Genomic DNA, 26461 nt, shown 5'->3' with positions numbered 1-26461 from the left:
ATACCCTTATCAACACTGAAATATCAGGATTACAGAAATAGTGGCCTATGTACCGCGAAGACACACACAAATCTTCCACTGCTGCAGTATCAACACACACGCTGAGCAAATACGACACCACAGAGCCCCCTCCTTCACAGAGTTGGAATTTATATTTAATAAAATATGCAATTTGTTGGCATTTTAACACATTACTCAGCGCAAGCACTGGTTGGTGCCGAGACGAAATAAACAGATGTTTAAAGTTACACTTTAAGTGCCTATCTTTATATACGCTCTACACATTGGCAATATGATCACATTTACTTTGATAAGGAAAATAAAAACACAGCGTAAAGACAGAGGGACAAACAGAGAGGAGAGCCCCCCCTTGAGGCGAGGGCGTAATACTACAAAGCTGCCTAGCACAGTAATACTGAACCAATGGAAAACACTTCATGTGGCATAGGGAGCATATGCATACACACAACACAAAACCAAACGCAACAAGAGACGCATCACAATACATTCTGGAGTAAAACACTTCATAATTGTCATCATGCAAGAATAATAACATTTAAAATGGCACATGTGTAACCCCCCCCCTCCTTTTTAAATTTCAAAATAGAACACCTCAGGATTCTTATCAACATTATAAAATTATTGCATTACTTTATATATGAATTCCGTATATACTTTAAGCGAGGTGTATTGTCATAATTACCCACACGTGGATAAGCAATGATTGTCATTTTCATTAACATGGCTATTATTCTTCATTTCAGAGAGAGAAAAAAAAACAATTGATGATTATCTATACATAGGAACAATATTAATCCCTTTTTTTTGTCTTTGAGCTTATGGATTGTAATATGTCACGTGTCGGCTTTCCAGTTTCATCTCGTTGACTCCAAGCCTTTCTTATTTACAACAAGACATGTGTAAAAACCTGGAGACGTGATGGAAAATAATTGGGCCTTTGAGACTTGGACAAATGTCACGGTTGGAGAGAGCACCTGTCTTATACAAGGCCTGACTTTTTCCTCAGAGATATCCAGCCACCTGGCCTCTCCCCTGCTGTCAAAGTGCTACACCATTGCAGCTTCAAAAAAAAAAAAAGACAACTAGATGGAACAAAAAGACAACCGTATGGTTACTTCCCCTTCAATGTAAGAGCAGTGAAAAAGGTGACATGCGGTGTTTTAGCAGCTACTATTAACTCCAGCCTTCTCTTTTAGTTTAGCAGATAGTAATCCCATTGGGTGCGATCGTGATTGTCACGGCGGCGGAGGGAAAGCTTCCTGTCGGACGCGGCGACTGTGCGAGGTTGGAGGCAGGTTCCTGTGGCGGGCTGGGGAGGAACGCCTACGAAGCCCCGATGCCCACGGCGATTACAAGGAGGACGAGGAGCAGGTGGAGAGACAGGGATGTGGCGGCGGGGTGTCCGGCTGAGCTGAGGGTGGAGATCTTCACCTCGGAGGTGAGGAACGCGGACAGGGGGACATGGGACACCAGCGTGGGGCTGCCGTAGTTGATCAGCGAGTCGATCTTCTCTGCTTCTTTGCTACAGGCCTCGATCTGGAGCAGGAGACACGTGCGTGTTATTTATTCAGTCAAATGGCTGGGACACATTACATGGCAGAGACAGATGTGCTTAACAGGTCAGGAGTGAGTAGTTCCAGCCGACCTGAAAACGACTGTCTATTGTTACATCATCATGCACCAACTAATGTGAGATGACAAAGCTAATGACAGGACTGCTTCTGAGTGAGGGCTCTTGTGAGTTTCGGGTGAGGGGGTGCCTGGAGAAGGCTAGATCGAGCCACCCCAGCCCTACAGGGATATCGACCATGCACTTAACCTCAAGTGACACTGCAGTTTCGCCACATGACTGACTTACACATCAAGAGTCCTATCAGTGAAGTGTTACAGAAGGAGCAGCTGCAGGCACTCTTTAAGGATCTAAAAATACATGCTGACGCGTTTCGGCTCTACCGTCCTCCTGGCCCTGTCCCCCCTTCCGCCCCCCCCCCCCCCCCCGTTTGCTGAAAAGTGGCCCAGGAAAGTGAAATGCAGCGTTCAGGGGGCTCCAGGGCTCCATGCTGGAGCTCCGTCGGGAGCCCTGCTCCCTGCGCTCCATACTCTCACCTCTTCCAGCCAGCGCACCACTTATCACAGCTTGTTTGCTAACCGGCTCTGCCCTCAATTCGATTAGACACACACATTTAACTGTGAGCGCCGTCTCACATGCTAAGAATGTCTACACACGTCGATGACTTAAGTACGGCTAGAAAGCTCAGCCTTCGTCTGAAACCCTGTGCGAGAGTCTAAACCCTCCCTCTGGATATCTCTGGGAAACGTGGCCTATAAGCACGAGCGTGTTGTCAATAGTGTACAGTGTGCTGTGCAGGGAGAGATGTGTAATACCAGTGTGCTGGGGGTGGGGGGGGGGCATTCGCAGCTGAGGGGCTGCCTGAGTAGGATGCTCTACTCTGAGATAAAGACTAAGTCAATAATGGGCCTTTGATCAATCTTTGCCTCTACAGAGGAGACAGTCAAGAGGGTGCACCTGCTGTGGACTCAGTGTAAGTGAAGGTTCAGTGCTATAATTGAGCTGTGCCTGCAGTGGACTGTGAGGTGCAGCAACTTATAATGCTGCACCTGGAATGGACCTGGGAACATTTATGTGCTGCACCAGCAGGCCAGTCAAAACTTTGCTTTACTTGTACAGAATGAGTGGGAACAGGTGGCATTAGAGCTGTACCCACAGTGAGACAGTGGAAACCGCTCCATATCCTCAGTGAGACAGTGGGATCAGGGCCGTACCCTCAGTGAGACAGCGGGAACAGTGATATTCCTTCAGTATAGTGTAATATTTGAACAGTGATATTTGTGCAGTACAGCAGTGTGAACAGCAAGATGCTGTGCCTGCAGTACAGCACCCTGAACAGTGATAACCCTGCAGTGGAACAGTGTGAACGGTGGTATGCCACACCTGCAGAGGTGTGGGCTGCTGGTCCACAGGTACGACGAGGACAACTATCTCAGAGTCGATGCTCAGATAGCCGAATATGTCGCACTGGGGCACGGAGATGTGCAGTCGCAGGATCCGCAGGATGTCGTGGACCGTCACCGGCTGATTGTGATTCAACTGCAAAGAGAGCAGCCTCACGTCAACAACAGCGGTGGAAACACGCTTTAAAATTAGCTCTCAATTTACTGGTCATTTCCTAGACTTAACACACGGCTTACCGATTCTTAGAGGGGTGTGCTTTTGCTTATAGTGAGATTGGTGGGGGGATTACTGTAAGAATTATTTAACTGATTGAGGCTTTACAGTTAATCCACTTTAAATGTGATACCATCAGCGCAATTCATTCTCACTGAATCAACACCCTGAGTTGGTCCTTTGCCCTTTGGTTTAGTGATCTGCTCACTGTCAGTCAATAATTCCTGGCGCGCAAATCTTTATACTTCTACACATTCTCTCTGCACTCCACCAGGAATAGAAGAATCATACTTCCTATTTGCGGTCTTCTATCAATGCAAATGCAGAAAAAGATCCAACTAGTTCACTGAAACATAAAGTAGTACTTATTTCTGTAAAAAAGTAACTGCAATAAATATTAGGCTGGTTACTTAGCATGACATGCACAGAGCAAAGTTGATTGATTAACCCATCCATTCTTTCACAGACTCATTCAGGACTACAGCATACAGTATGTCAGTCTTATTACAAAGTCAACTTTGAACAATAGCTAACCAGACACAGCCACAGTTTTAATGATGGAAAAGCATAACCCCTTCAGTCTAAAATTCCTTGCTCATATAAGGTAAACAGCACCGTACACACTTACTGCCTTACAGACAGACATACACACTGTACAATCTACGCTGTACAATCTCAAAGTCCTCATTGCCCAAGCCTGCAGAGAGAAACAAAGCAGGAGAGACACAAAAAAGGAGAGAGAGAGAGCAGTTAAATCACCCTGGCAAAGGTGTTCATCTGGTCCTTGTTCCATAGTATCTGCAGCATTCCTGCACAGAGCGGACAGCAGGCTCCTACAAGGACACAGAGCTATCAGTGTTCATGTAACCATTCACATCAAACGTGGTGCACGTCCAACCACCACACCAGTCATACAACAAGCATTAATTACACACACACTCACACACACACACACACACACAGACAGACAGCTACATTTCAAAACCTTTCACAAATCTTACACAAACCCAAAACTCAGCCCTTACAGGTAAATGCTATTACTGTATATGCTGTTTCCTCACAAATCATTGAAGTATTTAATTCAGCAGCATTCTGACACACCTTATTCAATGCACACCTCAGCAAAAGTAAACACCTGGTACTGCAGAACAATTGGTACAGTCCACAGTGCTCAGGTGGTTTTGTCGCGATGCAGAACAAAGTTACATCATTGACACAATGCTCTAAACAAACAATTCAGTTTGGAACACCCCCTGGTGGTTGTAGGGTGTCAGCGCGCTATCAAAATAAACTGGAATCTTGTGTTGATTAGAGGCACAGAACATTTGAAAGGAACACAGTGAGGGGTTTATTGAGCAGGTGTTCAGACTGACAGAACTGTATGTGAGCGAGAGAGGCTTTGAGAACCTCCCTGTCCTCCTTCATTTCTGAGAAACTAAGAGGGGGCTCCGAAGAAACTTTTAAATTAAGCCCAACCATAGACCATAAATGATGCCTGTATGTTGCAACTTGGTTCTACACTATTTTCTATGCATATTTATGTTACTACTGTTTATTGTTGCCCTGAAGTAGCAATTGCCACTAGTTAATGTTCCTCCTAGGAACTAACTAAAATGTCTGCATCATAGTTTGGTAGAACTGTAGCATGATATACCACACTGAAAGAAAATGGAACTGAAGCTGAACTGGTTTGGAGTGGATATGATGGAGTGAAGCTGGCTACGGGTTTTAAAAGCGAACTCAAGCCTGGCGAAGGGGACGCGGGAGTTTCAGCGTGGGTTGGGAGTAGGCGGCCCTACTCACCCGGCGGAGTGACGGGGTTGCAGCCCTTGGTGGAGAGGGGAGGGCAGTGGATGGCGTTGCAGCCCGAATCGGAGGTGTACTCCGACACCGCCCCTACAGCGTGGCACCGCCCGGGGTAGTCCACTGCCACCCGGTCAGAGTAGGCGGCGCACACCGTGCTGTAGGTCTCCCCATTGTGTCCACACACAGGCTTAGGCCTCCTGCAGGCGTCCTACAGATAAAACACACACACACACGTACGCACACACAGACAGACAGACACACACACCCCTGAGTTACAGATCTGTGTTTTGGTGGAGGCTTGGTGTTCGCCACCCCACTGAAGCCTGTGATACAGTCCCCAACATATCCACTCATGCTCGCCTCTTTAAGAGTTAAACTGGACCATGACAATCGCTTACTTCAGTGCACACAGCCTGATCGCACGGCTCTTCGTTAGGTAACCTGACGCTACAGTGAGAGGAGTTTCTAATGAGTGATCACCTTTAAGTGGGCCACCCATTCCAGCTATTTCCCATTAGACGCCTCTCCAGAGAAGTGGAGTGGAGCGCCATCAGCAGAGCTAAACCAGCAGAAGGGAATACGATCCCGCAGCGCTTAAATGCTAACAACACTACTCCAAACATATACACTCCACCTTGGAGAGGGGATACTTCAGCAAGCTCGAAAAAATCAATTACAAAATTCAGCAGTATTACACTCAGACTGCCGCTGTTTTAAGTCAGGCATGTGTACATACATACTGCATACTTGTTCAGCAAACACAAGGTGCATACACAATTCAGTGCCTAGAGAGGGGAAAACAGGGAATGGTACAAACTGGATTGGTGATCTGAGGTTCAACCAACAATGCATTTAGCCCCCTGAAGCCATGGGGAAGAGAAGGCATTTCAGGCAGTAAAAATCCAACATTTAGGACCCAGGGGATAACATTTTGACAAGAACAAAATGTCCTTGCTGTCTGCTCCTGAAAGCAATTTAGTTTTGAGGTATAGACAGGACCAGCGTCTCGATCCAAGGTGGTTCAAATGATTTTCTTCAGGTATGTCAAACCTATTCAGCGGGTTTCTGTTAGGAACTTGTCCTAACAAAGAACCTCCTTGGATGGAAAATGTGTTGTTTCAGGGAACAGACAGTGTGTGGACACATTCATTTTTTTTCCTCGAATACTTCTTTCTACCCAGCACCCAGGAAAAAAAAAACAGGATGCGCATACAACATTTCCTGTGTATTGCAGAGACCCAGGGGATACCTACGGGCTGGGGGGGGGTCAGTCCGTCTGTCCATTTAGCGGAGCGCAGCAAGAGAGCTCGCTCCACGGGGACAGGGGGGCGACAGAGGAAAGACAGAGGAGCGAGAGTGGAGAGAGGAGCAGAGAGGTCAGCGTCTGGGAGCCGTCAGGAGGGGGGAGGGGAGGGGGAGAGAGAGAGAAAGACAGAGAAAGAGAGAGACATAAAACAGGTTACAAGAAAAAAGAATGGAGAGACCAGAAACAGAGCAAAGCAAAGTGGCACAAGAGCAGGCAGAGTGCCAGGTGACGGGCGGCTAATTGGAGCCGGCGTCCCTTGATGCCGGTGGGCTGGGGTGGCTGGGCTCGGATGATGAGTGCTGTTGCGTTTTGAGTGCAATGTCATGCCAGGCTGTCACAGGGATGTCAATGCAGTCCCCGCTAGACACAGCAAACCTCCACGGGGAAGGCCGAGGCACACGGGAAAATGTGAAACGCTTTGGATGAGCAGCAGGATGGAAACTCCATGCACAGATGAACACATGCACACACACGCACATGTGCTTGAGTGGAGCACTGATAATACGCTGTTAAATTAGGTCCTTAACATGGACTGCGACAGATAACATTCACCTGCATAAATGAATACTGTGGTAAAATGTAAGCTATGTAAAATGCCTACAATAAGTGTATTTCCGCAGCAAATAAATAATATAGCACCCTCTAGACACACACAGACACATGCACACACACACACACACATGCACGCATGCAGGCACACACACACATACACACACACACACACACACACACACACACACACACACACACACGTGCACAAACTAAATCTAGAACATCTGTCACTCTCACCATGATTGTGGTGTTTGTTTTCAGATGGGAGATTAAATTCAACCTAGTTGCAATACATGACTGCAATGTCAATTAACAGCCATTTAACACATAATGATACCTGCGCCCTCAAGCTATGAAATAGCTTCCCATGGCATGCCAAATGTCTATCAACAACTAAGGGGTAAAAGTGCCAAAGCATATGTGTACACACAAGCAGAGCATGTAGAAACAGGCGGATTCACACTGCTGAGAAGTGAATGGTTGGGGAGTGGTGTGCAACTGCGCGAAAGTGAGTGGCATGCGTTAGCACTACTCCCCAGACATTTTCTCCTTAGAGGGTGAGCTTTGAAGAGCGTATACCCTGAACTTCCTTGTTTGCTCTTCTATTAATAACTAACACCTCATTCCTGTTACTTTTTTTTTAACGCGGTTCATTCAGGACTGCTGTGTGCGCGCTTGCACCGTGTGGTTATGGGTGTTTATGTGACTGTGGCCCGGGGCGTGCGCGCAGTGACTGACAGCAGAGAGCGGCTCCTCTCTGACACCTCTGGGTGAGATCAGCGTGATGCCACAGCTGGACGCGTTCTCACGCACAGGATCATTCAGCAGCCCCCTCTCTCCCTCTTCATTCATCCCCAGCAGGGACAGGCACGCTCATGTATGACACAGGGCTCCCTTTCGTCTGTCTGAGCGAAACGCTGAACCTGAAGGGCCTGTGCCCTGCCGACGCACCTCCAAATGCTCCGGTTTACAGTTGAGGGTTAAACGACAAAACTGAAGCCTCTTCTCTACTGTGGTGTCGCAGCCTCTCACATACACACGCACACACACCTTGCCAGGGAGCAGTATCAGCTGAAATCTGCACTGGCTGGTTTAAATAAACCCTCCTCACTGTACAAACCGTGCGACAGCACAGTACCGCTGCACCGGGAGGTTAGTGTGCCTGTTTTCGGTTTTCGCGGTCTGACTGTTAGCATATTCGCATGCCGACAATGCATCAGCCAGGCCTCCACAGCCCACAGTGCGCAGAATCAAAGCCATTCCATACGAGGTTCTTACTGAAGACAGAGAGCCGAGCACAAACAGGAAGCTTGCAAGGCACTCCCCCTCTGTCTCATTCCAGCCCAGCCACCAGCAAAAAACATCAGCGCCCTCAACCCCGCTACCAGCCGGCGTCACATGCGCAACAGGAGGCCGCGCCGCCGTACCTGGCAGTGCCCCATGTAGGCCAGGGTCTTCCCTCTTTGGTAGAGCAGGCAGAGGTTGGAGTACTCCATGTTGGCTGTGTCGCACGCTGGGTCCAGCTGGGTTTTGTCGCAGCTGGGCAGCCGGCCCACGCACTCGTACTGCTTGCAGGGGAATTCGTTGGTGTCGGTCAGGCACACTCTGCGGTTTGGTATACATCTGAAACGAGATCGGCGCCGCGCGTTACAGGCGACTCGTGTCACAGGTGACCTGTGCTCTTCCCACAACCTTCCCACCCTGACCACACAATTATAAACACTGATACTCAGACACACTCCCAGCACAGAGAGAGAGAGAGAGTTATACACACACACACACACTCACACACTCACACACACACACTCACACACACACACACACTCACACACACACACACACACACAAAGGCAGATATCTGATGCAGCGCAGATAACTTGTTTGCCTTGAGCCAGTTGTTTTCACTTAGTGCTTCGCTGCACTGTAACTGATTAAATGGGTAAATCAATTAAGGCACGCAGTGTGTCCCAGGTTGTGTTTAAGGAACTGTTAATGTAGTGTTGCGCTCTTCATTATGCAACATTCCAACTCCTACCACTGTGAAATAAAACCTGGTGTGTCATTTATGAAAGTGCCAATAGACCTTCCCACAGCTTCAACACTCAGAACCTCAGGGGAGGACTGTCTATAGGAGATCAACCTCCTCTCAACCCCTTGAAAGAATGCATTCTGAAAAACAGTTTTTAGTCTTTGCTGTAAATGATTTTAGTCCTTGTATTAACCGTTTTATATCTTTACTTGTTTAACCTATTTTAAATAAATCATTTATTTAAATATAATCTTATAATAAATAATTTTTTTTTTGTGAAAAAAACCTTCTGTAAAAAATTACAATAAGCATCAGCCAGCTTCTTCACAAAATCCATTTATTTCAATTGGTCACACCTTTTCCCTTCCTGCCAGCAACACCTCGAAAAGCACACATGTACCATATACTGCAGGGTTTGATACATATCTCACATATCTGCAAAAACTAATCTGTGACAGCAGCAATTATCCCATTGTGTTCCCATACCATAATCACACAGCACATGCAGTTTTCAGATGGCTCCTTAGGCTAGTACACTAGGTTACCAATGGATGCCTTAAAAGGTAAAAATTGCCCAGCCAACGATGCACAAATGGCACCCAACTGGCCAATCACGCAGAAAGAAAAAAGTCACACGGCAACAGCAGGTGCCGTGTAGAAGGCCTGTGGAATGGTATTGTATTTTTTAACCCAGTGAAATACACCTGTTTTTGTAAGTAAAGGTAAAAGCAAAGGAGGGGGGGGGGTGAATGCATCAAAGCACAGAGCAGTTCTCCCTCTAATTTTCATCATGGATTGAGTGAATTGGAATCAATCAGTACTGTATGAAAAGGCCGTTCGTAAAATGCCGTTCAGAGCCCTGCTGTAACCGGACTTTAGCAGTGCTCTCTTCTCCAACGCACACCCAGCCAGAGGCCCCACCCAACAGCAACCTGCCTGCCTTTCAGCATACCTCAGGACCCAGCGGCGGCTCCATACAGCACCAATCAGGTATCAAACGAAAGAATTTGCTTTTCACAATCTTGTTTATGAAATAACAAAACGCTGGGGAGAGCACACCAAGTCCCTCTCTTCAAACGCCCCACCAAGGGAGAGGTTATGAAATGTGCTTTGTAATATGTTACAAACTATCAGTGCCAAAAGCCATTATCCTCTGTAGCAGAACAGCGAAATAAAGTGTGGCAGTTCTATTGCTTCATTTAAAGTCGTATAGACTCAACAGAGGGGTACTGGCGCATGAATTTTTATTGGGTTTGAAGCAGGGCTGTTTGAGCGGCTTTCGCGGTATGAGTAGAAGTTTGCTGGATTTAGTTCCCGCACAGTCAGAGAGTCAAAGACTTTGTAAATGGCACCCGCTGCCCCCTTTGTTTGGTACTCGGCATTAAAGAGATAGATTGCTGTCATGATGATGCTGCGCTAACATCCTTTCCACAGACGCGGGGGAACGAGCACCGACCGTGGGTCGGACGCGGCTTTCATTGCCAGATGGGCCATATGCTTGTGCGCACGCCGTGGGTGAGGAAGCCAAGACGCTCCCTATTAGGCTGGTGACATAATGTCGCTCAAGACAAATGATCCGCGGAGGCAAACTGGCTCAGAGGGCTCAGCGAAGGCACTGCATCACAGAGGAATCCGGAGGAAGGTTAGAACAACAGACCCTCGCTCCGCTGTGCGGGGGTTCAATTAGCGCAAGCCATCTGAGAGAGCGTGGCCATGCAGCACCTGAACAAACACCGTGGTCCCAGCCAGGCCTGCACAGCTGGAGGAGGTGTGTGTGGGGGGGAGAGAAAAACCGGGGATCACCCTGACCCCGACCCCAGTGAGACAAGGGTCCTGGAACCCCCCACTCACGCCTCTTACCTTTGATTTTTTTGGCAGGGGTTGGGGGAGCAGGGGTCGCTGCTTCGGCAGGAGCCGAACTCGAACTGATTGTCGTGCAGGCCCACGCAGCGGGCCACGCAGGCGCTGGGGTAGGTGCGCCCGTTGTGGGCGCACACGGGCACAAACTGGTCCGGACAGCCACAGGGGAGACCTACAGCGGGGGGGGGGGGGGGGGGGGCAAAGGCAGAATCTGGAATTATAGAGAACAGCACTCCCTGCAGACAGAGTGCGACACAAACCAAGAATGTGACAACGTGACAGAGAATGATCTGCCTTTTACTCGCTAGTGGAGTAAGCGCTGTCTCGTGGCAACACACACTTGGAAAACGGAGGTAAGAGGTTTTAATTCAGCTTTTAAAAAAATGACTTCACTCCATAACCCTTGAGCTAATGTTCACTGCAACGTAAATACTCTACGGCATGCAAGAAGTGAAAATCATGGCAGGGCAGAATGACGGACGTCTTCTTCAACGGCCACACCCCCCACCTGTAAAACGCCTGGGGTCATCCTCGGAGCTGTCCACACTCAGGCACTGGCGGGTGGAGCAGATCGTCTCCCCCGCAAAGCAGGAGCAGGGGTTGCAGTCCACCTTGAAGGACGTCCCATGATCTGGGATGAAGACAAAAAACAGTGGATTCAGTTGGGCCATCCACCAAAACGCGACTGCGCAATTTGACCTATCAATGCCCAAGCAACACCATTTCTGCAGTTAATCTGCAGATTACTATTAAAGTGCAAACTATTGTAACTGTTACGGTCTCTCTTCGCTCGGTAGGCCTGGAATAAATACCCAATCACTGACTCGCCTTGCACCGCACATCTGTATCAAATACATCAAAAGCCTCTTACTACCTTGGACAATGAAACATCAGGAAAACAAAATGGTTCAAGCAATGTGGACTAAAAGCACGTCAAATCAAGACAAACATTCATTGATTATTCACCGAAAGAATATCAGAAACAGGCATTCACTGAAAATGAAAATGAACCCTTCCCCACAATCGTCTGGTTTTCAGGGAAATTGAGCTATGGTGTTTGACCACTAGGTGGCACTGTAACTGAGTGGTGTTGGGTGGTGGTGAAACATGGCTGAGTGTGGTTACTCTGTGCCGAATTCCTCCCTCGCTGTAGTGCACACATGGCAGCCTTAAACAAGCAGAGGGGGCAGCTCGGTCCTTTTAAGTCAGGGCACGGACATTTAGGGTGTACCGCAAAGACACCACAGGAAGGAAATGCCAGCCTGCGGTTACCTTATTTTTTGTTTTAAATTTAGCTTTTGTGTACAAAATTCTCATAAATGATGAGGACAGGGTCAGTGTTCGGTCTGTACCGGCTCCAGACGAAACTTGTCACCCAAAGCCGGGACACAAAACACCAAAGATAGTTTGGGAATGTTAAAACAGAGCAGTGTTAGCCTCAAATGATTCTTGTTGACCACTTTAGGTTAAGATTTTTAAAAAGCGCATCACATGAAACTCCTCATAAGCTGCTGCTCTGAGTGTTCTCCACAAAGTCCTTTTAAAAAGCTGTTCCCTTGTAAGAAAATACTTGCAACGAAGAGGAAACGAAAAAGTCTTGGCAGGAGTTCCAGAATGTTCTTGTTTCTAATGCATATCCAGCAGAGACGACTGACATGCGTCTGGCAAGGATCCTGATCCAATTTTCCCAGGCGATGCTCAGTTTCTTAAATCAAGTTCACATACTGCCAAGATAACAGAAAATGCTTAAAGCAGTGTCTCAGAAGAACAAAACTATTCCTGAAGTTCAAGATAGCTTTGGCTGCACTATCCTTTGAATTCCAGACTGGAGAACCTAATTACTCTATTGTGCTACCTTGTCCACTGTGCCATGTTACCATTACAAAATCATGTTTGGGGTGGGGGGGGGGGGGGGGTTAGTACGCACTTTTTCTTTGGCCTCCAATGATGCAGGTCTTGGAGGTGTCAATGCAGGGCATCTCCACGCAGTTCTCCAGACGCCCGCTCTGCCCGCAGGTGCACACCTCGTAGCAGCCCACCTGGCCATTGCGCACGGGCACCTGGATCAGGGCGTCCATGTTGACCAGGAACTCCGAGGCCTCCCCCAGCTTACAGCCTGCGCCGACACCCGGTCATGCACACATTACACTCAGACAAGCACGGGCAGTCTAGACAGGGTATCAGGTTTCCCAAACAAGGCTAGCCCTGTTTTCCTTCAGGTACAGGTCTATATCCATGCATGATACACATAAAGACTAAAGATATTAATCAATGGTGAGTTTAATTCCCCCTATAGGTATGTGATGGTACAGTACCTGGCACACAGAAGTGTGGCAGGCAGTCCTGGCCAGGTTGACAACCCTTTCTGTTGACCTCACACAGGTGGTTGCTAGGACATGGGTTAGGGTTGCAAGGGTGAATCACCTCTTCAATGATGTTTCCCAAGGAACTGGGGCCTGTCAACGAGAAAAAGAGACCCTAAAACCAGTCCTTAAGGAGAAAAGCCCAGAGAACTGGCAGAGCACCACCTTGCCAAGTAAGCTCAGAGGCAACATTCACTTGACATTTGTGCGTGTGTGTGTGTGTGTGTGTGTGTGCACTTACTCAGGTATCTCTCTAGAGGAATGCAGCGCTCGGGGTCATCGGTGGGGGACAGCAGGTCACAGATGCGCTCTGGGGTCTGTCCCTCGTGGAACCTCTTGCGGTCCCCGCACTGGGTCAGTATGTCCACGCAGTCCGACCTGGAGAACCAAGGTGGCAGGAGTGTTGAGCATTTTGGGACCCAGAGCAGGAAGAGAAAACGGGGACACATACGAAAGAGACAGTACCGACGGGAGCTCATTCAGACAGTCCAGATCCTAATGGCTGAACAGGGCCCATGGAAAGGACATAACCCTGTCAACTGGCACACTGTGCCCTTGCCTCACGGCAGAATTCATAACTGTCATGCTGCTTCAATTTGCCCCTTAAATGTAAAAATTGTTCACCGTCTGTTCTGACTGTGTAAAAGAGCCTATTCACATAACTCCCGTGTTGTGTAAACACAGTGAAATGGAAGAACTTTTATTTGTGTTTGAAGTTGAGCTGTAGTGTTACTTTCAACAGCCACTGGCTCATATCTGGAATTCTCTGGAGGCAGGTTACATTTATTTGACATCCTGGGGTGTCATTTCATTTCCTGATCCATTGCCTTTGTAGCATTTCATCCGCACCAGCTCAAGAATGCCTGATGTCTTTTTCTTGACTAAAATGCGCCCCTGGTGAGCCCTTGTAATAAGATACACTCATATCGGCGGAGCACATCTGGCATTCAAGGAATTGGGCTACGCACAGAGTCGATAAAATATGTTCCCTAATTACCTTTGAGAAAACAAAGCGCTTGATTTCAAAAGGAACGAGCTGCATTTCGGAAAAAGACTGCACATGAAGGTTATCAAACACCACCCTGGCAACTTATAACTGGACAGATTGGTTTACAGCAATCAAAGGTGCCTCCAAAACTCCAGCATTTTGACACGCATCGCTGACACTTTGTGTACACTGGCAGTGTCCGTTTACCCACTCCAAACATGGCACACCCTCCTTTCAGAAATCATTACAAACACTGTCAGAATCTAGGGAGGAAGCAGTTGTTTTTCCACACGGGCGGGGCATAATTCACTAGCCTAGTTATGTCACGTCCAACGTGCCTGTCTCTTCAGAGAGAGACGAGTTAGACGCACTCGTTCAGGTTCACCTGCGCTCACACACAGACACATTCCAGCAGGGATTTGACCAGCTGGGTGCCTGTGTTTAGAAGGCTTTAGGCCAAGACATCGGTGTGCCAGTCTCAGCTGTGACTGATAGCTCTGGGGTCAAATGTGCTCATCAATCAATGTCGCCGCACTTTGTCTCCAACTAAGCCGACCAGGTCTGCTATTGTTTCCTCTGGTCTGGCGCACCCTCTGCACCACAAGTTTAGGAAAATTGCCTTTGGTTCGTGATTGTGCTGCAAAAAAGGTGCACTTCAGTAAGAGGCTTTATCCCACTTGCTGTAAACCTTCTGCATGATAAATGAATGTTTTTCTTTCTTTTTTTTTAGCTCAGTGCGGCAATGACAATGAAGATAAATGTGGCTGGTCATGAATGCTGTCCCGTGGTACGCCCTGTTTAGTGGCACAAGTCCATTACAGGCTACAGCACAGTACCTTTGAGTCACCTGTGCTCGCCTCGTTTCTTCATGAGCTGTGGAAAAACACACTCGTTCAAGGATGTCAAAGTAATGAAAGCTAATCTAATCACGAGCGCTACAAAATCTGCAGGGAAGAACCTGGAGCGGCAGCCACAGAAGTGTCCAAGAAACGTAATGAAGAGGCATGGAAAATGACTGAATCCACCTGGCTTTGACACAAAGAGTGGTTTGTGGCGCAAGGTTTGTGACTTTTTCCGCAGCACGCCAATACAGGTGGCTTTGTCAAAAATGACTCGGTCACACAACTGCGCGGGACAGTTACAACTGCCGAAGCAAACACATGCACATCATTTGGTATAATGCAGTTCCACAGCATAGCCAGGAAGCTCGTTATGGAGAACAATCTAAGCACTGTGGCATCAGAGTGCGTTTTTTTCTATCACTTCAGTTTAGTTTAGCCACCGAATGTCACAACGATGTGCAAGCACTTATAAAGCCTAACGCCTGCTCCGATTCATCGCCCAGAGTTCAGGACGAAACGCCGTGGCGGTTAGGTTGAAACCGGGCCTAGACGCTGAGAGGCGTAGGTGGTGGTTCACAGCCACAGCTTCCTTAATGAGCCCACATTACAAGAGCGCGTTTTGATCAGAGCGCCCTCTGCGCCGTCTCATTTGGCCCGTTAACCTCTGAGGCTCTGTAATTACCTCCAGCGAAACCGCTTTGATCATCACATGCAGCCATGATGACTTCCGTGAGCAACTTCCCCTGTTAAAACCACAGCCCCCCTGGAGTTATGTGCTCTGCCTGAGCCTCGGCCTGGTACAAAGGGTCCTGAACTGAACCCTTCACCGACACGATCACGCCTTTCAAATCCCATTTGATTTCACTGCGGTTCTTGCCCTGAGCTACACACTCTGCCGTGTTCGCTGAATATGTGAAAGTTATGCAAAATATAGGCACTCTAGGTGAGAGAGGATATGCATAATTAATATCACAGCGTACCAAGAAGCATCAGAAAAAAAGGCCTTAAGGTTATGGAGGTTATGGGAGTTTAAATTTTTGAACATGTGACTTCCCTGTAAATGGTAGAAAAAAATCTGTTTTACATTTAATAAGTGTTCCTTGTCATGAGAATGAGCAAATTCAACTAGTCTGGCTGACATTCCAAAGGCACCCAATGGTTATGTTAAGCTCTCAGAAAATAAAACTCAGGCATGTCATTTCTAACTCTGCGTTGAACAAGCCATTTACATAGTGTCTGCTTGGTGCATTCCATAAACCGTTATCTCTTTATCAGTTGCTCGCTGATTTTTTTTTTCCAGTGATAAGAAGCAGGGCTTGTAACCAAAAGGTCACTGGCCCCGCTGTGGTACCCTTGGGCCTGGTACTTAACCCACGGTACTTAATTGCCTCAGTAAATATCCAAGTCTACTTTATAAATTGATAAAATTGTAACTATATTAAGTCGCTTTAGATAAGCGCACCTGCTAAGTGACAATTATGTAATAAATGGAAGAACAATAAGCTGTATTTTAAAGGTAAGTTTTGATGAACAACATACTCTCAACACCCTAATCATGAAGCAGAAAGGAGCTGTGGAGCCTTTCTGGCTATGAAGTGAACATAGCATGGTGTTTGGGCGCACTCATGACGTTAGAGACAAGCGTGTTAGAGAGTGCCCATGAGAGTATTACTAAGAGGGTGTCTGAAAAAGCCTACGAAGTTATTAATAAGCAGGTGTTTGAGTGTGCTCATGAGTTCATTAGTAAGGCAGGGTGTTTGAGTGTGCCCATGAGGATAGTAAGGCTGGGTGTTTAAGTATATCCATGATTTTATTAATATGAGGGTGTTATAGAGTGCCCATGAGGTTAATTGTAAGAGGGTGTTTGAGAATGCTCAAGTTATTACTATGGCAGGGGTTTTGAGTGTGCCCATGTAGTTATTAGTAAGGCAGGGTTATTGAGAGTTCCCTTGAGGTTTTTAGCAAGGCAGGGTTATTGAGAGTGCTCTTGAGGTTTTTAGCAAGGCAGGGTTATTGAGAGTGCTCTTGAGGTTTTTAGCAAGGTAGCGTTATTGAGCGTGCACATGAGGTTAACATTAAGGCAGCACGTTTGACAGCGACCATGAGGTCATTAGTAATGCCTGGGTATTTGAACATGCCCACAAGCTGAGCAGGACAGGGTGTTTGAGAGTGCCTGGGGGGCGTGAGGGAGGGGACATACTTGCAGATGACACTGCCGCGGGACTTGCTGTAGCAGGGCTTGATCTGCAGGGCGCAGGCCACTGCCTTCCACATCTCGGGGCGGCACTTCTTTATGTCCAGCACCGGGATGTTCATGAAGGGCATCTTGATGGTGCCGTTGGCCCACAGCTTGATGTCGTTCATGGCCCCCTGGTCCGACTGGGTGTTGCAGCTGCGGAACAGCTCTGTGGGCCTGATAAAAACACACCACAGAGAAAAGATTTCACAACACAAGCACACATACTAAAACACACACACACAGACTGCTCAATGTGTGTGTCACCATGTGTAGGTACCTGGAAACAGTAACGCTTCAGGTACATATGCATGCAAGAAAGGACCCTGTTCCTGTTTTGACAAAAGTGAACGTGCAGGTGTACTGTACGGTGAGTTGTCCTGTATGATCAACTGCCTTCAGGCACAGGCCTTCATCCTGCTGATGTCACACCCAGACAGCCAGCGTTTACCACTCTTTTTCATCCATCATTACAAAAGCATTCCAAACCAGAGCACTCTGCGCTTAGTGGTCGGGTAAGAGGACTTCCTCAGGAAACCTGGCGTTGTGAGTGGTGTTTCAACAGTGATCTCGGATAGAAGGCCCTTTCATGTGCTTCCAGTGCGGTGTGCGTGATTAGTAGGTGCAGGGATATTTCCAGACTGAGGCTGGCGTGGTCAGACGCTGATAGGCAGTCACCTGCTAGTTTATTTACATGGTTTCGCCCCCTGGCAGCCACTTCCTGCCCTGGGAGGTCATCGCGGAGACCACAGACAGCTGAGCGTGCCCTTATTTCGAGCCTATTTTCAGCTGCAGGTCATGACCACAGGGGGTAGCAGAGCGGCTGTCTGACCGTATTGTGAGAAGGCTCTTTGTTTTCCCCTCTACCCTAAACCATTCGCTACTTTGCCTGTTACTTTTCTCTGCTGCATCTGGTGGAAGCAGCCCTAGCTTTGCCCCTTTGCTACCTCACTCACTCAATGTCTGACCGAGCAAAAAGCTCCTGCAATAACACAACTTTACCACTAGAGGGTAAATGAGCCAGCAAAGTAGTTGCAGCCCTTTCATAGTGCCTGCTCATTTCTTGACTGAAACTCTGTGTTAGGGATTTCAGGTTGCTCTGTCCACTAAACTAAAAACATAAATCTGTTGAGCTGTGGCTTCATGTTCCTACCCCATATTTTCAAGTAATTTCAGTGACCATTAAACTTGTGGTGATGCGCAAGTACCAGAGCACATTTGTTTCCCATTTTATTGTCTTGTCTATTGCACTTGAAAGCAACTGAAACTGTGTGAAGAATATCAGATCGCTCTGTCTTCTAAACCACTGTGCTACTCTTGTTTCTTCTTTTTATTAACTGAAGTTCTGTGTTGAGGATGACAGGCTGTTTGGTTTTAATGGGTCATCCCCATGCTTTTGTATCATCCTGATCTCGATTTGACATGAAAGATAGCTATACATCTGCAAGAAATGAACAGTTCAAACGTGGACAAATGCCAACAAAAGGTATGCCAGCAGCCTTTGAACACTCAGAGAAAACATAAACACAGACATCCTGACACCACGCCATGCTCTGGCCCATGCTTACATCATTGCAGTGGCCTGCAAGACTCCAAGCTGGTGTGGATTCAAGATAAGGGTTGCGCATCAATTTAGGCAGTTGGAGCACATGTCGTCATTACGCTATTCAAATCGAGCACATGATCCGACAGCCCTTTTGTGTGAAATTGAGACAGTAGCACCTTACTCACAGCTGTATTCTCCACAGTGGTAAAAAAATGTGGGATTAGTAATTAAAAAACAGGAACAATGTGTCTTTTCCAACTATTCAAAAGAGAGCACAAATTCAGTTCATTTAAACAAAAACCCTTCTTAGGTTGTAGACATAAATACATAAAGCCAACTGGGGTATGTGTTCACTTTATTTATGAAAACATGTGCTTACATTCCATGCCAACACAATACTTTTCTGCTGGGTATTTGTCATTTTAGTTAGGGACTTGCATTCCACGTAAGCTAAATATTATTAGTGGATTGTTATTAATACTGAAACATTAATATCTCTCCATTTCTGCAACATTGTTAACAGGCATACTGCTCAGATTTGCAAAACAGAATCTCCCTTTTTGTCTGTCGCATATTTTGGTGATTCTTTTTTTAAGCGTTGAACTTTATGGCCCCATAAACAGGTCTCTCTCTCTCTCTCTCACTCACCCTCTTTCTCTCACTCAACACACCCTTTAAGGAAATACTCAGAAAGTTCACACAGACTTCCTGTCTGAGAACACTGATCCAGGGTCAATCTCACGAGGTCAAGTCCAGACACCGACTGTGGGACTATGCAGGAATGAGCGGCGCGACAGCGCTGGGAAGAGAGCCGCCACAGTGGGCGACATCTGAAGAGCCCCCTATGCGTTCCCTGCGTCAATAAACTACACGGAGAGGGGAGTTTATTTGACCAGCCACAAGGCCGAGGGGATGGCGAAGCTCGCTCCCCTTCGCATGCGCACGCTAGGCCCCGGGAGGTCCCGCCGCTCCAGGAGACCCGGGTCCCCGGCGCCCTTCACAGTGTTTGCGTTCCGCTAGGCGTTCTGCGGGCCAAGGACAGCGCCGCACGAGACACCCTGGCTTTGAACCCCGCAGGGGAGCCTGCGCATGCAACCCTCCCCAGGAATCCTTCAAAGGAAATTGGAGCCAGCATTTGTTTTCCCTGAACTCTGAATCCCGCACTGGGAGCAGCGGCAACGGTGCCATTGTGCAAAGTGGGATTCCTCTGTCTCCTCCAATGAAAACAGGACACGGAATCTTCTACAAGCAGGCCTCGGTGGACCTTGAGTGTCACTGATCAAAGAGGCACCTCAAATTTGGCCAGGGTAAACAGGGTAATATTCCTTAAGTAAAGTTCAAGTAACGCATGTAATGCCCACATAAACCCATCGAGAGAGTGGGAGAAAAAGGAGGGGCAGAGGGAGTGGATGAAATGGAAGAGGGAGTTATGAAAAGGAAAAAAGGGGGGGGGGGGGTGAGAGACACAGAGGGGGGGAACAGAAGAGACATGGGAAACTGACTTAATTTTAAAAACTGTGTTTTGCAAATTCCTTCTTATGCCACTGCTCCAGCAATCCTTATTTTAATCTGCCCCACCCTTTCCTGCTCTCATCTGATGGGAGGAGTAAGTTAACGTTCAGTGACACTCATATCCAACCAGGTCTAAGAGGTATTTCCTGGCAAGCATTTCAAATTCTTGTATATCCTACATTACAACGGCACCACCCACATCCTGGTGCTGTTACATTCTCATGTTTTCCCCCTTTTCTTACAGATGTGAAACATACTCCATTAGGGGTATACTGGAAACTGTACAGTGTGAGTGTTATTGTAGGAGTATTTCTGTGAGCAATGTCTGCATAAACCATTTTCCTGCTGCACCCCAACCCCCCCATCCCTCCACACTGCCCCCCCCCCCCCCCCCCAAAAAAAAAAAGTGTCCCAGGCATGTGTTCCATTCCACTGTGTCATGTTTGTATGATTTTGCTCCGGGCTTTGATCAGCTCCAGGGTGAGCCCTGCCCCAGACTGTGCTCAAACGCATCAAGCTGTGGCGCTTTTCGCTCTGACGACAGCCGCCTTTGTTCGAGAGGGGCCCGTGGTTTGCCCTGCCCTCACTGTGACTAGTAAATAACCCCCAACGCATCAACCCCCCCCCCCCCCCCCCCCCCCCCTTAACCCCCTCCACCCCTTCCACCCCCTCTGAATGCTGCGCTAAGCAGCAACCACAACTGTCATAGGGCCGGCAGAGACTGAAAGTCCACTGTGTTCTGAGGGGACCCTGGCGGGGCCCGGCTCCATTACGCTGCGCCCTGACGGCAATTACTGTCAGCGGCGAAAACCGCTCACGCACGCTCGTCTGACATTCAGTTTCCCAACTGTGTATCGAACAACAGAGGAAACATTTTTCTTCTGTCAGTATATAAATTGAATGCAATTAACTAAAATGCCATAATGTTCATTTCCACATGGCTTTAGCGGGCCTGAAGGGAGACACATTGACCAGAGAACTGCACACAAACCCAGTAACTAGGAGGCCCCAGACCAAGGCCTCAAGTCACCACTCATTATTGTGAACTTCAGCGGCTTGACAGAGCTGCTCATGCTACCCCTGCCGTAATAAATTACAATAATCTGTTTACAACCATTCAGCTCATGGCTGACGACGATGGCTAATTGTATGAGACGAGGTCACCCCACGCACATGTGTGAGCATTCTCTCTCCCTTTTAAACAGACTCACTGCTTATACCTGCTTCAGTGGACACAATCAGCCGACCGCTATGGAACCCGGTGCAGCAGACACATCACTCCTGCTGCTGAGCTTGATTCAGTGGACATGGTCACTCACCTGCTTTTGAACTCATTTCACTAGACACGGTCACTGCAGTAAGAGCAGTACGGTGACTCACCTGTTGTTGAAGTTGGTGCAGTAGGTGAGGTCCTTGCAGCCCAGCTGACAGGGCTCTCGGACGTCCGCCAGGCAGGTGACCAGGTCGGCCTCAACGGGGTTGTATTCGCACATCTGGTCAAACTCCTGCCACGTCTGAGTGCCCCAGTTGGTGCTGATCTCCTGACACATTTCCCTGTCATGTGACCAGAGCAAGTGGTCAGAGAGAAACATACGCATGCGTGCAGGGAGATATATGACACCATATGTCAACCTTACATCAGAGTCCTTTTCTAGCCCTTCTAACAAATGTTGGGTCAGAGTCAGGAGTCCAATACAGATCAGTGTTGATAACAGGGTGCACACACATAGCCATTATACACACCTTAATACAAGCTTTATTCTGAAGAAAACCCTATTCTTTTAAATCAAACAATACATGCACATGTAACTGTATAATAAGCAATCCTTCCTAAGTTCCTATTATCTCTCGGACCTGCCGCCTCTCAATACTTGCTCTACACTGGTGGAATGAGCTTCCTGCTGAGATTCGTACAACAGACTCCCTGGGGGCCTTCAAGAGAAAGCTATAAACTCTTCTCTTCAAGCTTTATCTCTAGTCTACCTCCCTCTCTATCTATCTTATCTATCCCTATTTTCTATTTAAAAAAAGCACTCTACACTAGTACACTTCTCGATAGCTATTCTTAGCATAGTGATGCACTTATTTGGAAGTCTCCCTGGGTAAGAGCTAAATGACGTAATGTAATGTAACGTATTGTTATGCCTAGAGGCCCTTTCACTCACCTGCACTGTGAGGTATTGGCTTTGGAACAGCAATGCAGCTTGGCACAGTCCATTTTGGCGGTGGGGGAGGTGTCCGGGTCGCTCTTGGGGGGCGTGTGCGAGCTCCCCAGGAAGCACTGCCAGAGAGGGTCCTGGGGGAGGGGCTGCCGGTCGCACTCCGCGATCAGCCCGTCGATGATCTCGTGCTCCGTCGTCATGGTGCGCAGAATGCGCCGGCAGGCCGTCTGGCAGTGGACGTCCTCCGCCCGGTCGCAGCAGTACAGACCTGCGCAGACGCAGGCACGCCGTTACTTTGCAGGCCGAGACACAAGTGTCGCCGCGCAGACCGCAGCAGACTGTGCAGGTGAGCCGGCTGGCAAGGTGGAGTAAGGGGACAGCTACACTAGTGTGATGCCACCGCTTGGTCAGCACCAGAACAGTACACACAGAACACGCTGCACCTCACAGAAAACAGAGACATGTCTCTTCTGAGAGCTAAGGAACCTGAGCTGTGACTCATTGTCGGGTCACACACAGCTGCTCACAGTGACAGTTAACACTGAGGCGATCTGTGGGGAAGGCAAGGATAGGGGCTGGTGCGTGGTTATCCTAACAGGTAACCCACAATAACATGCGCAGAGGTGAGTGTTTCCGTGCCTGTGAGAACGTGTCCACGCGGACACTTACTGTCGATGGGGCTCTTGATTGGGTAGGATTTGGTGTAGTTTCCCACACAGCTTATGAGCTGTGGGCTGACGCTCTGACAGTACTCCTTAACAGCTCTGATCTGAGAGACGGTGGGAGAGGAGTCTGTTCGGAAGATGGCCTGGCAGTACTCTCGGCAGTTTGTGTGTCTCCCGGCATAGCTGCAGCACACTGAGCCCACTGAAAGAGCAAACACACACAGACACAGACACACACACACACACACAGAGGAAAAAGTTAGATACTGCAAAACTGCAGCGTGGGTTTTAAATACCACGCAATTTGCAAGCATTTGAGGACGAACACACATCGTTACGAAAACAGGTTCTGCTAAACGTTTCCAAACAGCGGTGCCCTTCCCATCCTGCCTCTGTCCCGGGTCCCAAGTGTTTGTTTTCACAATAATTTCTCTCCAAAATGAGAAAGGATGTGACAGATTTTCGTAGCGTGCAGAGATCTGAGGCTCCCTTTGTGGGGGTCGAGCGGTGAAACAGAAAGACTAGAGCCGGCGCATCAGTGTGGAAAAGGGGGAACATCCTCTTGGGGGCCTAAACGTATGGCGCATCTCGAGCCCCTGTGGGCCGGCCTTGCACAATGGCACAATGGCTTTGGAAATACAAATAAGCGCTTTATTCACCGCTGGGTTCTGTGACAGATGAAGTCATTTCAGCGGCCTAAGGGGTCACGACCCTGCCCCCCAGGCATGTAAACAGGGCTTATCAGGCAGGGTGGCAGCTCATTTCCTTGTCTCTCACAACAGGGGGACAGGGTAAGCTACAACAGAACGGTCTTTCCTCTGCGGACTTAACTGGAACAGGGCCTTGCTTGTGCTCCAAGATCATATGCCATTAGCATTCTGCTGGCAGTGAAACCAGTTCATTCTACTGGCAGTGAAATCAGTGATCTGCGAATAATCAACAATTATTTTATTTATTTATATGCTATTTATTTATCCTTCATTTAACCTGGAGAACCCCATTGAAACTGAAATCTCTTTTACAAGGGGGACCTGACAAAAAACACAGTTATACATAGTTACAAAGACATACATACACAGAGGCTAATGAGATAATACCAAGGGTAATCAGGATTAAGCACAAGAGCAGACTTCAGATACTGGATTATGAATGATGCATATACTGACATATGTTTTATAATAACATATAAAAGAATGATTAAAGAAATTACTTTTAAATAAGTGCACACAAATGCATGTACAGTAAAAACACACAAACTTACTTTCATTTTTGGTGATGCAGCTATAGAGAGGTTTCTGCAAAATAAATACATCTGTAAATATATAAAAATTGCTTCACCTGGCAAAAACAATCAAAACAGCAATCTCATTAATACTGGCTGAAAACATTTCAACAACGGCTGAGGCTGGCAATTCACAGCATCCCCCGACGGGCTGAGGCTGAGCATCGTTTAACGATTCCTATGAATACACAAAGGCATGTCTTTCTTTCCGCCTGCCTGACATGCTAATGACAGGGAGAGTCGGGGGGGAACCGCCTTTCATACGAGGTGTGCAGTCCTTCATATTTAGCGTGGCTGTGGAGAAGAGCTCTTCCGCCAGTCGCACGGTTGCGCTGCTCGGCACCGCCGCAACGCCGCGGCCCGGGACAGAATGAATAACCCGGTTTGTTCCATGACCCCGTCCGAGGTCTCTTCTCAGGGCTACACAGAAATAAATCACACTGGAAATGCTCCCAACCATCCTCTGCAGACACTCCCTCCCAAGGCAACATCGCCCCGCTCCAACTGCAACTCACTCCACAATCTGGAAATGATACCATACTTTTTTTTTTTTGCTTCCTTGACCATTTCGTAAAGAAAGGCCACACTGCTGCATTCCGTCGAGACCGTTCATAATGTGAGCTAAGATGGTTAGGCTGGATGGAATCCCTCCCACACCAAAATTATGTCTGTTGTTGTTTTCACTGTTTGTTATAAGGAAATGATATTAAAAATAGACTACATGGCAACATAATTTTTTTCTGAAAGCAGCAGGCTCAACTATAGATGGGAAATCATACCCAATCATCAGCAAGATTTCTATATCTTTTGATTATATATTCACTGTCCTATGCAGTGAAATCATTACTCCATGGACCAATAGGTGCAATACATCATTGGAGTAAAAAATAATGCCCTAAAGAACACAAAAGCCAAAATGATGAAAATGAGGGGAGTTTAAATACCATATTAGTTAAATAAGAAGTCCATGGTGGCAAACAACACTGCCACTGACGTTGTGAAAACACACAAGAGAAGTCCACTGTTAGCAATTGTTACTGACAGCATGATGAAGTAGAACCCGCACATGCTGAAAGCCCATATTCCTCTACTTCCACAACAGCATTTCCTGCCTGGATACACATGGGGTCCTAATCAAGTAACTTATTACTACTGCGCTGGAAAAACCCTCGTATGTGCGGGCGTGTGTTTGTGTCCATCGCAAAGCATAGAGGTTTGTAACGCAACATCTCCGTTTTCAGCTGAGAAGTTACTTGCCTCAGAGTCCTTCTTGCATACTTTCGTGATATCATTCTTGGATGATGCCTACAGGGAGAGAAGACCATGAACTGCATTAGAACCATACACAGGATGGTCTTACAGGAGGTAAGATGAAAGACCCCAGGCCTTGAACTAGTACTCACTGACCAACACAAACACACACACATACACAGACATACACATGTGACATATGGTAAGGGGGTAATGACCACGGAATGCAGTCACAGCTCCAAGGGTTGACTTCCAATTTCCTCTGATGACATGCTACACCTAAAATATCGGTTTCCCCTCTGGTTGACCCCCCCACCCCTCAATAGAGCCAGATGCTAATAAGATTCCTTATGCTTAACTCTCTCACCAGCTTACACTCCCGGCGGCAGTCCGCAGAGATAGCCAGCTCGCAGCACCCAAGACCCACCCACCCGTCCGACTTCCTGGACGCTCCTGGGAACACAGAAACACGTTAGTGGGTTTCAGTGCGAGTGTCACAGCCTGGCTCGGGTAAAACCAAGCAGCCTCGTGAGTGAAGAGGTCAGCAAATTCCTTCTTGTGTAATTGAAATGCATTATTTTCTTCTGTTCACCGAATACAACTCTGAGGCTTTCGGCTTATATGGACTTTGTTCCAGAGTGGATTTGTTCAGCATGAATAATGTTGTTATTGCATCTGGAAAGCCTTAGGCTCCCGTTTGTACATCTGATTCCCGTCTCTCAAGAACAAGCCACTGGGCAGAGGCAGGTGGTACACTCTCACCAGCTACGCTAATGGATAGTATGCTTCACACAAGCATCCGGAAATCCTTCTTGCTCTACTTAAAACTATAATATATCCCTCTTCACCTTGA

General features: G+C 47.7%; 1 protein-coding gene across 1 annotated transcript in view; it reads right to left on the bottom strand.

Annotated features, from left to right (window-relative positions):
* Nucleotides 1-148: 148 nt before the first annotated feature.
* Nucleotides 149-26461, bottom strand: part of reck (reversion-inducing-cysteine-rich protein with kazal motifs) — a 44112-nt gene continuing 17799 nt past the window's right edge. Inside the window, exons 5-21 of the mRNA XM_036522228.1 lie at nucleotides 25976-26061; nucleotides 25615-25662; nucleotides 24337-24370; nucleotides 23080-23277; nucleotides 22414-22678; nucleotides 21629-21802; nucleotides 17155-17367; nucleotides 13366-13502; nucleotides 13077-13217; nucleotides 12689-12877; nucleotides 11270-11392; nucleotides 10762-10933; nucleotides 8300-8495; nucleotides 5012-5222; nucleotides 3968-4041; nucleotides 2975-3130; nucleotides 149-1557 (exon numbers count right to left, since the gene is read on the bottom strand). Of these exons, the coding sequence (XP_036378121.1) occupies nucleotides 1345-1557; nucleotides 2975-3130; nucleotides 3968-4041; nucleotides 5012-5222; nucleotides 8300-8495; nucleotides 10762-10933; nucleotides 11270-11392; nucleotides 12689-12877; nucleotides 13077-13217; nucleotides 13366-13502; nucleotides 17155-17367; nucleotides 21629-21802; nucleotides 22414-22678; nucleotides 23080-23277; nucleotides 24337-24370; nucleotides 25615-25662; nucleotides 25976-26061 (2630 nt within the window). The 3' untranslated portion in view covers nucleotides 149-1344. The remainder of the gene's footprint in view (nucleotides 1558-2974; nucleotides 3131-3967; nucleotides 4042-5011; nucleotides 5223-8299; nucleotides 8496-10761; nucleotides 10934-11269; nucleotides 11393-12688; nucleotides 12878-13076; nucleotides 13218-13365; nucleotides 13503-17154; nucleotides 17368-21628; nucleotides 21803-22413; nucleotides 22679-23079; nucleotides 23278-24336; nucleotides 24371-25614; nucleotides 25663-25975; nucleotides 26062-26461) is intronic.

Source organism: Megalops cyprinoides, chromosome 2 (genome assembly GCF_013368585.1).
Source record: "Megalops cyprinoides isolate fMegCyp1 chromosome 2, fMegCyp1.pri, whole genome shotgun sequence".
Taxonomy (NCBI): Eukaryota; Metazoa; Chordata; class Actinopteri; order Elopiformes; family Megalopidae; genus Megalops; species Megalops cyprinoides.
Note: the sequence above shows the minus strand (reverse complement) of the source record. Positions and strands in the feature narration are given on the sequence as shown.